We start from the raw sequence: 14,596 nt of genomic DNA on the forward strand, positions 1-14,596 counted from the left end.
CTTTCTTTACTTTCAACATCCGTCCATCCTTCCATCCATCCAAACTACTAAATTTACCTTATCCATCACCCTTCCATCCATCAATTTATCAATCCATCCAAACTACTATCTTTACCTTCTCCATCACCCTTCCATCCATCTATCTATCTATCAATTTATCAATTCATCCATCCTTCCATCAATCTATTAATCCATCCAAACTACTCTCTTTACCTTTTCCATCACCTTCCATCCATCTATCCATCAATTTATCAATCGGTCCATCCATCCAAACTACTATCTTTACCTTCTCATCACGCTACCATCCACCTATCCATCGATTTATCCATCATCCCTTCCATCCATCAATCTACCCATCCATCGATTCTGACTTTCTCTATCACCCAAACATCTATCTTTATGTTCTCATTTGCTCCACCTTTTTTTAAATGCTCGTCCGTCATCTTTATTTCATCCACCCATCATCCATCCAAAAATATCTACCTTTTCATCCATCCATCCAAACCACTATCTTTACCTTCTCAATGACACCTTTACTTCATTTTTTATATGCTCATCCGTCCATCATTACTTTATCCAACCGTCCATCTACCTATCCATCCATCCATCCACCCATCCATCCATCCATCCATCCATCCATGCATCCATCCATCCATCCTTCCATCCATCCATCCATCCATCCATCCATCCATCCATCCATCCATCCATCCATCCATCCATCCATCCATCCATCCATCCATCCATCCATCCACCCATCCATCCATGCATCCATCCATCCATCCATCCACCCACCCATCCATCCATCCACCCATCCATCCACCCACCCATCCATCCATCCACCCATCCATCCACCCACCCATCCACCCATCCATCCACCCATCCATCCACCCATCCATCCATCCACCCACCCACCCACCCATCCACCCACCCACCCATCCACCTATCCATCCATCCATCCATCCATCAATTTCATGGTCATTTAAAATTTTCCCATTCTTTTCATGTCATCTACCTTTCTACTCCCAGGACCAGGAAATATAAAATGTACCCATTTGACAGTAGTTTCTAAAAATTTACATTCTGACATTATCGACATTTCAACTTTCCTTTTTAAGATCAAAACCGACTTTTCATTTTTATGATCCCCTCAAATTCTGTCACATTTCCTGACAAAATAGCTGCAAATGTGCGTGCGCGCTCTCATCAGACGTGTTTGCCTTGGTCTTGTATTCATAGTGGCCTGAAAGATGAGAGTTGAGCATTCATTCAACCGCTTCACACATTCAACTGTATTACAGTATTGATGTGTGTATGTGTACGCACTCACTGGCAGCCGCCCTCATATCCATTATCGATCAAGTATCATTACCCACTGCTCCACTCTATCAAGACAAAAAACCCTCTTTATTGAAATATCTCCCCTGCAGTATTGACCTCCACACGCGTACCTGAATCTGATTTTTATTTTTAATCCCAAGTGTGTAGTTGTCGTTGTGCGGATAAATGTTGTTGTTATTATAGGTCAACACAAAATAATCTCTACCTGAGCGGTTCTTTTTTCTTTTTTAATAAGATGATCAAACATTTTAAAGTGATGGAATAACAGGGTTTAAATCAGTTTATTGCATTTTACTCGAATGCTGCCATTGACAGTGCTAGACGTTCAATCTATTTAGACACAGAAGGTTGACATACAATAATTTGGAATGAGTTTAGTAGCTATATAGCGGCCACTGTCACCAGTTTAGACCCAAAAGTTAAGGGGGAAGTAGCCAGAATTAGGGATTTAAAATCAACACACTAGACCAGTGGTTCTTAACCTTGTTGGAGCTACCGAACAACCACTAGTTTCATATGCGAACCATACTGTAAAATACAATATGATTTTTTTTCTTCCAAAGTCAAGATATATAAAGTCCTCACTGCACTAATTGGCAAAGCAATGTTAGGGGATCATCTGCAGTCAGTGATGGTCAAGTGGGGCATGTTATCATGAATAGACATGATGATTTGTCTTGACCTCTGCAGCAGAGGCTCAGCCGAACCACTGAGACCGACTCACCGAACCCCTAGGGTTCGATCGAACCTAGGTTAGGAACCAATGCACTAGACACAACCCTTTGGTCTGGTCTCAGACTAAATTTAGACTAAGACTCCATTTTTAATGTTTTGATTCCTGAAATTTCTTAGCTTCACTATATGTTTATTTTGTTTAAAAATATATATTATTATTTTAGACAAGACTTAGTCAGTCTCAATCTTTTTCTCAGTGTTGGTACTGACTTTTGTCTTGATCTGGACTTAACCTAGGAGAGTTCTGATTTCAGGCAAGACTGGTCACAGTTGTGATCTTGGTCATGTTTCAGTACTCCTCCTATGGTTTTACTCTTCATTTAATATTGGTTAGTCCTGATTTTCAGTAAATAAGTTTCAGTCTTGGACTTCTTCGTCTTCGAATTGACTGTCAAAAGTCTTGATTTTGACTTCATTTAAAAGATTTCTGATCTTAGCCACTTGTTTTTGTCAAATCTTGAACATAGTTATGCACACCCCCTTACACTACCAACTATTCTTAGCCAATGAGCCTATCCAACAAGCTTGGCCCAAATCCTAGCTAGAACCGGGATAATGATGAAAACAGGGACTCAGTTAATGCTACATTACCGACTGCTTCTCCTTTGTTTTTCTCAGTCTCCCCCCACACTGCACCCAACTTTTGTTGTTGTGTACTTGAAGATTCATAGGGACTTAAAAAGAACAATCTAGACGTAATGAACAACTCAGCATCCTAATGAATGAAAGTGGACGTCCATTTAAAGCAAGTGAGCTTGTGTACTATTTTCTTCATGCTCACGCAGATGATTGCGTGTTGCCGTTTTGTTTATTAGCTCCCTGATTGAGGCGCTCTGCCTCCGCCAGATTGAATGACCTTTCCAGATCCTTCCGCTGAGTCCGCTAAGTATATGAGACGGAGGACGGCACGGGCTTTGATTCAGATTGTTGCGTGCGTGTGTTTGTACGCTTCATCTCCATATAGTTTGTGTGCAATTACGCGCGAGCGGCACTGAGCGCTCTGGATGTGATTGTGAATCCCGGCGTGATGTGTGTGAAGGAGACTGTGCTTATCTATGTGTGCGTGGGACACACTCTTCATGCTTATGTGCGTGCATGAGAGGTGATTTGTTCCGCGGAATGCGATTCATGTGTGTGATTTATGTTAGCTTGCATGTGTGTGAGAGGTGGAGGATGAGGCTTTAGTGTCATTCGAGTGTCGCGTTCTAGCTCGCTGGGCTTTAAAGGCCACGTCCATCACAATGTGGTGACAAGCGCTATCATCTACAATAAACAGCTAATCACACACAGTGACTCCTATGTGTTGGACAATGTAAAGGCTCCAGATAATGATCGTTTTTATGAATATTTTGCCCAATATAGACAGTCATTGACTTCCAATGGATTTTGACAAGGGAGAGGCAGGCAGTGAATAGTCATGTTTCAGCAAAAGTTAATGTTTCTGAGGTGAGAGTTTATTCATCAGTCATTTGCTGCCAGTGATGGAAAGAGAGCTCTAATCCGTTTTTATATCGCTGCAAGCTCCTCCAAGTCAAAATGGGTTGGCAGTCGACTGGCGTCAATGGCACTGGAAGAGCGAAAACACACATGCATGGTTGTTAATAAAACTCTGCCACATGCATGCTCGCGCATATTCATAAGCTCTGATTGGTAGGAAAACGGCAGCAATGATGTAGTTCTAAAGTTATCGTTAACAAAAACAGACGCAATGACGGAAACTATTCATCTATTTGCAATCTGCTCATTCTCATGAGGATCGCGAGGATGCCTGAAAAACTAGAATTAAAAAATATTTTAATCTGATAAATAAATAAAATATTTAAGCAAAAGGTAGAATCCCACCTGAAATTATTGTTTTCATAAAACAAACTAAAAACTGAAAATGAGAACTGAAACTATACTACACAAAAACAAACGAAAAAGTATACTGAATGAGAATTAAAATTGTATTATGTGTTCACGGGTGGCTAAGTAGTTAAAGGGTCGGACTCATAGTGGGGGACCTGGGTTCAAATCCAGTTTGGTTCACCTGTGTGGGGTTTGCATGTTCTCCCCGGGCCTGCGTAGGTTTCCTCTGGGTACTCAAGTTTCCTCCCACATTCCAAAAACATGAATGGTAGGCTGATTGGGCACTCTAAATTGCCCTTAGCCATGGTTTTGAGTGTGCATGGTTGTCCACCTCATTGTGCCCTGCAATCGGCTGGGCATCCCCCTTTGGTCTGAAGATAGGCTCCAGCACCCCCACGACTCTTGTGAGGATGAAGCAGTTCAGAAAATGAATGAATGTGTTCACAAAACAAATTGAAATGTAAGGAAATGAAAGCCGCTTTGTTTTTGAATTTTGTTTTTACACAGCAATAAGATAACAATTGAAGGTACATGCATTGTTTTTTTTGTTTTGTTTAGTCTTATTATTCTATTCTTTTTTGTAACTATGCTCCCGACAAGCTCCAACAACCCCCACAACCCTTTCGAGGATATGTGGTATAGAAGATGAACAAATGAATGATGGACTCGTGCAAATATGTCCTAATTCACTTTTAGTGCTAAAACAGTTTAACAGTAAAAATAAAGGAATAAAATAACATCTAAAATAACATATGAATGAAGCACGACTGCCTCATGAGGCCCAGTGTTAAGCTCTGATATCCCATTTGTTTCTGTCTCAATAGTAAAATAACCAATAACTCTTTGCCCCGCCCCCTCCAGACGGAGCCGCTGTCCAGCCGTCGTGACACCCAGCGAACTGCTCTCCAACAGATGGCCGCCAAGCTTAGCAGCTTGCAGTACACCTCCACGGCCAGCAAAGGACACAACAGGCACCTGGGACGCAGCGACAGGTAAATGAAGTAATGTGTCTACATGAGTGTAGCATAGTGTGTCACTTTCCATTGACACCAATAGGCGTACAATCCTTTTGAACAAATCCCCCCCCCCCCCATCCAGTATAAAAGAATTGCATGTCTATCGTCATCGTTGCCCCTGAAACATGATCATTCACTGGTAGCCCTTTAAGTCAGCCACTTGCGCTGTACCACCATTTCATCCCTCCAGGAAGAATCCATTAAATATGGCGCATGGCATCCAATCGCCTCATAAATCCGCCACGGCCGTCGCCGTCTCAAAGGTAGCAGATGCCAATACGACTCATTCAACCTTTTCTTTTTACTGTGACAGCCCGACATGTGCACCCATATTCTCACTTGCATTTTTCCCATCCAACCTTTCCTTGTCTTTCGCTACTTGTGCTCTCAATTTTTTCCAAATTCCACTTATTTCTTTTTAGTATCTGCGTTTTTGTCCTGTCTTGACTTTGTGATGTCTTATTAGTTAATCGGCCATCGTAAGCCAATCAGCTTCTCCAAACCCTAGTGTTTTTGTTGTCTTGTCAATTTGTTTGTATATATTATTTTTCCTATTTTTATTCCCACAAAATGTTTCCTTTTTTCTTACCGACATTTTATCACCTATGTTCTATAAAATGTTATACCATTCTAACTCCAAATTTTTCTTCAAAAATTCACATCACACATGGTTGTATTTTCATCAGTTGACCTTTTTGCAGTTCGGCCCAAACACTGACATTGCTCTATTAATCATGGTCACTAGATAACATCTGCAAGAATTTCTCCATTGAATTCTTATGACAAAATCAACAGGTGACCCCGTAAGTGCCCTAAAAAGGAACCTGAAGTGACCCAAACTCAATAGGAAATAACTCAAGTTTAATCTCTTAATTGCAGTGTTTTTTGCTCCTTCTTCTTTAAAACATTGGAGGTGTGGTTCACACTAATATTAATATATCCATATTAAGGAGCGTCTATTTCTGTACAGTAATGCCTCTACTTACGAAATTAATTGATTCCAGAACTTGTTTTGTATTTTCCGCAAATAGAGCATTATTTTATACGTAAGTTATTTAATTTGTTCTTCAAATAAATAACAATTAAGCCCTTTGAAAATGATCAAAATATCCCAATTTTGTATAAAAAAATGTAAGAAACACGAAAATGAAAGAAAATTATTTATTAATGTGATAAAATGAATAACAAGCTTGCAAAAACATTTTGGTTGTTGGGAGCCAGCCAATTGGAGACCGGCAGAGTTTAGGGAGATTGTCAAGCAGGACGCAATGCTACCGTGACAATTTCAAAATAAAATAACGGATAAAGGAAGTGCGTTTAGGTTTTGAGGGAGTTTGTAAATTGGACCTGGTTTTCGTGTAGTGGAATTTGCGTATCAAAAGGTTTCATAACCATAAAATGTTGTATGTAGAAGCATTGGTAAGGAGGGGTACCACTGTATTTAACTTGAATTAACAACCACTTAAAGCATGGGCGTTACAAACCGGCTCTCAATGGCCACGGTAGGTGCAGGTGTACAATCTATCTGATGAAGATTATACATTTTCGCCAATCTGGTGTCTTACACGTGTTACAAAAAAGTTGATGCCCATAAATTTATGGTTGACGTAACATAAAAACAAGAAAATGACACTTAAATCTCCTAACATTACACAAAGACCACTTTTCTGCTCACCCAGACTTAACTTCGATAAAAGTTGAAGCCAATGAATCCAACTTCCAGTTCACGTTACAGAACATAAGTAACAAAATGACTTTCATATTTATGCTCGTAATATTAAGATTTTTCTGTAAGTTTCAACTTCCCCACCAATTGCATGCTTTTAGTTGGCTACTCAGTATTTTGTTTTCCCTATATTTTCCTATTTTAATATTTAATTGAAAAAAAAGTACATTGATATTTTACTTCTGAGTTTGCGTATGCAACCAAGTTGCTTAAACCATGACAGTTTGCGTAAAAAAATGCGAAGAAAACAGTCAGTTGGGGCATACCGGAAATCACAATGAGTGTCAGTAACGTTAAGGAAAAAGAGACCACGTCTGAAAGCGAATATATATTTGTTGTGCACAGATGAGCTGTGATAAAACCACACTTTCATTCTGTTTATTATGTCTTGTTTTTTTGTTGTCAATCCATCCATGGTTTATTCACGCACTTCTGTTTGCGTGGATGTGTCAGTGCTGTCAAAATGTTTACAACTAGGGAATTCCATACAATTTCAGTGCTAATGTTGAGAAGCATGTTGCTGAGCCCCACTGAGACCCCCAAGACTGCCATTGTGTAAATAATACACGCAAAGCTTGACAAAGCAGCTGACAGTATAGTGTGTGTATGTGTGTGTATGTGTGTATTATGTCTGAACAAGGTTCCGACATTCTAAAAGCATCCATATTTCATGCAATCTAGTATTGTGGGAGGGAGGAGGAGTAGATGGAGGGGGGGGCATACAGTCCCTTGTTTGTCTATCTATCTGTGGCGACCAATCGGTTGTCTATATATATATATGGACATTACCTGGTGAGCAGAATGTGTGCAGAAATATTGCCCCATATGTATTTGCATCTTTGATGTCTTCAGCCTTCAGGAATTGGAGTGTGCGTATGATGAGCTATGGGATTGGCTGACGGACATGGAAGCCATGGTGACAGATAGCCACCAGCTGATGATGTCGGACGAGCAGAAAGAACACCTCTTCAAGGTAGGACCTATTCTAGAATTGTTCATCGGAAGCCATGTTTTCAATTGCTCCAACATTATTTGGTTTGGGTTTTTTTTGTATTTAATTATTATTATTTTCATGTGTTCATTTAAACATTCAAGGCGGCCCAGTGGCACGAGTGGTTAGTGCGTCGGCCTCACAGTTCTGGGGTCCTGGGTTAAAATCCAGGTCACGTCCATAGCGTGGATTGCCTCCTACATTTCCAAAGACATGCATGGTAGGGTGATTGGACTCTCTAAATTGCCCCTAGGTATGGGTGTGAGTGTTCATTGTTGTCTGTCGATTCTGAGTGTCCCCCGCCTCTGACCCAGAGGTAGCTGGGATAGGCTCCAGCACCCCCCACAACCTTAATGAGGATAGAGCGGTTCAGTAAAAGAGATGAAATGAGACATTCTTACGTTTTCCGTTCGGCTTATTCTCATGGGCAGATACACACCAACGTGCACACGTAGACGTATAAAATAAAAATGTGAAACTCAAGGCTTGAAAGGGAGAACTGACCTACCTTGAACACTGAATTTAACAATTTAAAATTGTTACGTTTGGTGAAATGTCGTTCCAATGACAATTGTCTTTGGATAACTGGGGACAGCAAAACTTGTAAACACTTTGATAACATCACACTTATTTTCACTTGCACCATAACGTTCTGTGGTGAAAAACAAGGAATAAAACTGCATCAAGCCCACTAATAAAAGCTCAAAAAGCCATGTTTTAGAACTGTGAGACAAACAAAGGTCACCGCCGAAGTGTCTCCGGCATAATCTCGGAGAAAGTGCCAGGAAAGAGAGATTTTGGTTGGACGGACACATTCATACTGTGCCGGAATGTTGGGAGATTAGTCCAGTGTTTCCCAACCATTGTGTCGCACCACACAATGGTATGCCGGGGGAAATACATATATATGAAATATTCAAAGAGAAAAATGAATATGAATATGAAAAGATTAAAATTGAACTATTACATAGTTAAAATCTAAATTTGATCAACATTAAAGTATAGATTATACTATTACAAGATTCAAATTGTGAAACAGTCATTTTGTTGCTTATTTTTCTCTAACATGAACCGGAAGTTGTTCGTTTTTTTGGGGATCAAGTTTGGGAGATGTAAAGTATGGCGTGCATGATATTAAGAGATTTAAGTGATATTTGGTCATAAAATTATGCGATTAATAACATGACTCAAACCAGGAGTTGTTCATGGTCTTCAGACATCAACTATTGGTGACATTAGTTCTGTGTGAAAAATTTGATTTTGGAAACATTTTTGAGGTTTATGTGATTGCTGCTGATTAAACTTTGATGATAATGACTATTGTTAATATAGGCGACATCGTTTTAAATTAAAAGATTTTCAGATGGAGGTGTGACGCACCTAAACAAGGTTGGGAAGTACGAGATTAGTCAATGGGAGAGCAATTCTATCATGACAATTTCAAAATAAAATACAAGATTACAAGGGTATGTTTTTAAATTTTTTAGATTTTGCGTTTTGGAACTTTCTTTAGTATTTAGAAACAAGATTTCCGATGGAGGCTTTTTGTCACGTGAATATTTCGTATTTAAGGATGCTTGTAAGTAAAACTACCATTGTCTTTTATTTTGTTTTAAAATGCTTAATGCTTCATAAATCAAGTGATTGGTTCTGGTCATTTGAGAAAACAAAAAATTGAACTTATAAAAATCACATATTGGGTTATTTAGCTTCAATATTAACATTTGGTGTATTACTATTCCCTAAAAGACCAAGAAATTTACATTATTTATCATGATATTGTATTTCATATGATTTTTTAAGTATATTTATGAGGAATAAATACATTTATGAATGAATACAACTAAAAAAAAGACAAATACAAATTAAAATGTATTAAAAAAAATACTACCAGCCCTTTTAACACTCCATCAAGATTTTTTTCATAGTATTTACTAAAATAGAAGAGTTGGTGCTCTTTCTACTTCAGGAGAAAGAACCCAATCTTTATTGGAAACGCTCACGTTTTTATAGATGAACGAAAACAGGAAATATCTTCAATCTATCATCATCGTTTTGGCGAAAACACAACACGTTTTTTTTGGCAGTTCAACATACTCAACAATGCCTCAAAATTCTCAGGGGGGCTCACATAAGCAAGTTTTACAACGAGTTAGCCAATAATTTCATGTTGGGCCATTAGCAATGATTCCACAATATTAACAATAACTGGAGTGGTAAAAATCTCCGTGAATAGGAATGAAGCAAATATTAGAATGTGGGCAAGCATTTGTTGGCCATCGTCACGGCGACGATGTCCGACAAGACAATGACCTTGGGCCCAGCGGAGAGGACCATGGACCATCAATATTTCAGTAACCCAGTTGACACTTCAAAAAAGAAAGAAGAAGAAGGAAAAAAAAAGAAAAAGGAGGAGGAGGGAAACGGCCAGAGATTCCTCACTCATGGAAAATTGATGGCTGTCATGAATATTCATACATGGATGAATATTTAAGCAAGCCTCCTTTGGAGAAATTAGCTTCATCTTTACACTTATCAATAATTCGCAGGCCAGGTGAGCGTGTTGGACCATGAATTAAACATGGATCACACGCGCAAAGTTGGGAATATTAGGTGAAAAATTGGAAGAAAAAAAATACACTGTGACGTGAATAAGAGTGAATAGCTGCCAGATAGCGCTTCCATGATTGAGTGAGTAATTGACAGCTAACTGAATTGATATCTAAAACAAAAATGAATTTCACTGACTTAAAAAATAAAATTTTGAGATTCTTAAAAGCAAACACTCCTGAATTTGTCACTTTCTAATTTAAAAAAAGGGGGAGGGCCAGCCTTTTAAATGTATTTTCTTTTAGCTCTATTCCACTAAAAAAGAAAAGGTAAATATCTTTTTTATTAATTTAAATTCATTTAATTATTTTTTCAAACAAAAAGGCAAAAAACAGTGAATATTTGGATCTCTCTGTCACTCCCTCTCCATTCCACGAAATCCATCTAATTTTAGTGTACTATTAAACACATTATAGTACTATTAAACCACTAGTTATTTGTTACTTTTTTAATGGATGGTGAATTAGAACAAATAAAAATGTTTTTCCAGTCCAATATCTTTTTGTCTGAGTTTTTTAAGAGGTTTGGAACAAATTAATTTATTTTTAGGTCATTTCTATGGGAAACGTTCGTTTGAGTTACGAGGAAATTGAGCCCCGTCCCGCAACACATTAAGCTCGTATCTCAAGGCACTTCTGTAGTACCATTTTTATAAACATGAAATACAGCTGTTGCATTTTGCCCAATTTTTTTGCAGTTTTGAAAGTGTTTGTACATTGTATTCCTAAATTATTACAATTAAAATTTAAATTATCACTTTAAATGTTATTGCAGGCAGTCCCCAAGTTTTGCCAAAATATTTTGTATAAATTTAATATAATATTTTGTTTAAGAAAGCAAATTGAATAAAAAAAAATAAGGAGCAGTACTGACCTTTATTGCTGAGATGTGGACAGAGAGTCAGACTTTTCAATAGTTTATTGACAAACAAAGTGCCATTGGTTGCATTTAGGAAACAGGACTAATAAACACATTACCTTTGCAACATACATTAGTTTTTTTGTTTTTTGTTTGTGCTGTTGTTTAACAGTTTCTCATACTCAGCAGTTATTATACCAAACTAAAAATGTAGTATTGTGAGAACAAAAGCAAACACTATGAACACAACTAAACTATATTACTTATGGATCACTTCATGTAAACAGTAAATGAACACTAACGTGTCCAGTACAAACTGTTACTTAGAACGCTAACTTCGTTTATGTCTCAATATTTTTCTTTAATTCGATACAGTTGATCTGCGTGAATAACTACGGCGATGGGACATGTTTTTGTACCTGCTGGCTTTTGCCGTGCGTGTGCATGTGTTTGTGTCCCTTCCAAGAGGCTTTAGAACAGTCTAGTTTGTGTGTGTGTGTCTTTACTTTTTGTGTGACCGTTAAAGAACCTCACTGTGTTCCCCTCACATGGTGGGAGGAATCGACCTCGTAACCATAGTGACACAAGCGGCGAACAAAACTTGTTCTTTTTTTGCAGTGTGTGTGTTTCTTGGCAGAATTAGACTGTACTGTTTATTGTAATCTTACATGGGGCACTTTTCAACCAAGTGTGTGGGCTGATTGTGTTTATTGACACCAATGACTTTTTGAATAGTTGTTGGGCAAATGATGTTGACAGCAATAGGCGTCCAATCCATTTGAACTGGGCGGAGTGGCAGCAATACACTGATTAAACTGGTAAACAAAAGATATGTTGCACTTCTGGTAACACCCATTTTGGGGTGCTGAATCCGAATCTGACTTATGGTTTTTCTGTCAGATTTAGGATTTATAATTTGTTTCCCCTGCTAACAAAATGATTACCATGTGAGTATGTATATATATATATATATATATATATATATATATATATATATATATATATATATATATATATATATATATATATATATATATATATATATATATATATATATATATATATATATATATATATATATATATATATATATATATATATATATATATATATATACATACATACATACATATATGTGTATATATATATTTTAGATCCTCCATGAATTTTAATACAACGGCACTCTAACCCTTCAAACATTTGCATAGTTATGTATATATATATATATATATATATATATATATATATATATATATATATATATATATATATATATATATATATATATATATATATATATATAGGTGGTGTTGTATTAAAATTTATGAAGGATAAAAACAAAATAATGCTGAAAGAAGAACATGGGCAAGGACAATTGAATAAAATGTAAACATAGAGAAAAATGTTGGCAGAGTTTGAAATCATCATACAAAACATTGTATAGAATTAGTCACATAGAAAAAAACAATCTCAAGCTATAGAAAAAGAAAACAAAATTGTTTAAATTCACGGCTACATGTTTGATTGATTCATATGTATTCATTACTAATTTAACTTTGTGAATATAATAAAAATTTAATTTTGATTTTTGGAGTATTTTTAAAATATTTTATTTGAGAAAAAAAGCCACACTCTATTATTTTAGAAATGTGTAAAAGTAGCACAGACAAAATAAGTCATCATTCAACATTTAGAGAGAGTCAAATTAACTATGGTGGTCACTCCCGGCCATTCCCAATCAAAATGGATTGGATGGAAAGAAAAAGAGAGCAAGAGAAAGATGTGTAACATTTAATTAGTGTCCAAAGAGTCGTCATAGCTTCACAAGGTTGAAATGACAACACACAATCTCACGTGACATCATTTTTTGCTTTAGTCCTTTTCACCTTCATCTTTTTTAAACCATCTTTACATCCATCCATCCATTGGAGGTATGAAGTTGGTTGCAAAAACTGAAGTGGGAAATTGAAGAGGGATGATTGGAAGAGGGATGTAAAGACGTTTTCAAGGGAAAAGAACTGTAATGAAGGGTAATGGAAGAAACAGAAATGAAGAGAGGATGTTGGGGAAATAACAAACTTGAGGAAGAGGAAAATATACAACATTAAAGAAGAGGAATTAAATAATAAAAGACTTAAACATGTTTTTGTGGTAAGCAGTAAGGCTGCAGAAAGGACGGAAGCGAGAAATTCAATAAGAAGGAAAGGAAGGAAGGACAGGAAGTATATGTGGAAGTAAGTGAGGAAGGAAGCTAAAATGGAAAGGATACGAAGAATGACCAAAAGATGGAAGGAAGGAAGAAAGTCAGAAAAGAATGAAGGAGAAGAAAGTAATTGAAATTAACAAAAGAGGGAAGGAAAGAAGGGGCAGGTAGACTGGAAAGACAGATGAGGAAGAAAAAGAAGGATGTTAAACTGCGATAAAAGAGGGAAGGAAACCAAAATTGAAGTCATGAAGGAACGACGTGAGGAGGAATACATGTGGGGAACAAAGAAAAGATACAGAACAGAAAAAAGGAAGGGTGGAAGATGGGAAGAGGTGAAGGAAGTACAACAAGGAGGAAGGAAGGATTTGATAGGATCAAAAGAAAGCAGACAGAAATGGAAGGAAAGTTTAAAAAAGGGAACGGTGGGATGAAAGACAAAAAGAAACAGAGGAATAAAAGAAGGAGCCATGGGTAGAAAAAGATTGAAATGAAGGAATGAAAGAAGGTTCACTTTTCACCACGCCCACAATTTCGCGCAAACTTTTCAAGTTGTGTTGTCAAACCTTGTCAATCTCCAAACCTTCTCTTCCTAATGCGTGCACGCGCTCACTTGCCGGCATACCCGCGGGAGCCACTTTTGCGCGCGTTTCTTGTGTCACTCTTGATAAAGTGGAGGATATATCTGCTATATAACAAAGAGACACGACTCAGCCCCTTCCTCCCCCCTACGTCGGCTCCCCTCCTGCGCTGGTGTTGGCTCTCAAGAGACTGAACGTTCTTCTTCCCAATAACGCCTTCTTGACTCAACGTCACAGAAAAAGCGGCTGGCAGTCATCGTCTTTGCACAAAAGGTGCTCAATGTCACCTCAAGGTCAACCCGCAAAACCTGTTGCGTTCCAAAGGGTTGTCTTTCATGGTGAGGGATGACAAGTCTTTTTGGAGATGCACCCATTGGACATCTATTGCCGTCAATCTTACAACAAATATTACAGCGATATCAAATTGCAGGATTCTCATATTGATTCAAAATCCCTCTGAATGTCTGCTCATTGTGGAAATAAACAATGGTTGGTGCTCTTACACCCATGTTTACGAGTCAGCAGCAGTCATTTACCGTCCCCTGACATGTAGTAATTGTGCTTGGATGCATAAGGGTGCTGTTTCTCAGCTCAAGTCTCTTATCCTCCTGACTACCAGGAAAGAAAGTGTTGTCCAATCACATTTATTTTGAAATTCCCCAGTCTAAGTGAAGTAATTGGAATACTGCA

At 37.6% G+C, this 14,596-nt stretch overlaps 1 protein-coding gene across 2 annotated transcripts in view; it reads left to right on the plus strand.

The window, feature by feature from the left end:
* The window catches only part of akap6 (A kinase (PRKA) anchor protein 6), a 91,076-nt gene that overhangs the window by 42,402 nt on the left and 34,078 nt on the right, over positions 1-14,596 (plus strand). For both annotated transcript variants that reach the window (XM_077730935.1, XM_077730936.1), the window contains exons 14-15: positions 4,783-4,913; positions 7,516-7,636. In XM_077730935.1, the coding sequence (XP_077587061.1) occupies positions 4,783-4,913; positions 7,516-7,636 (252 nt within the window). The remainder of the gene's footprint in view (positions 1-4,782; positions 4,914-7,515; positions 7,637-14,596) is intronic.

This window comes from Stigmatopora nigra, chromosome 13, assembly GCF_051989575.1.
Source record: "Stigmatopora nigra isolate UIUO_SnigA chromosome 13, RoL_Snig_1.1, whole genome shotgun sequence".
Lineage (NCBI taxonomy): Eukaryota > Metazoa > Chordata > Actinopteri > Syngnathiformes > Syngnathidae > Stigmatopora > Stigmatopora nigra.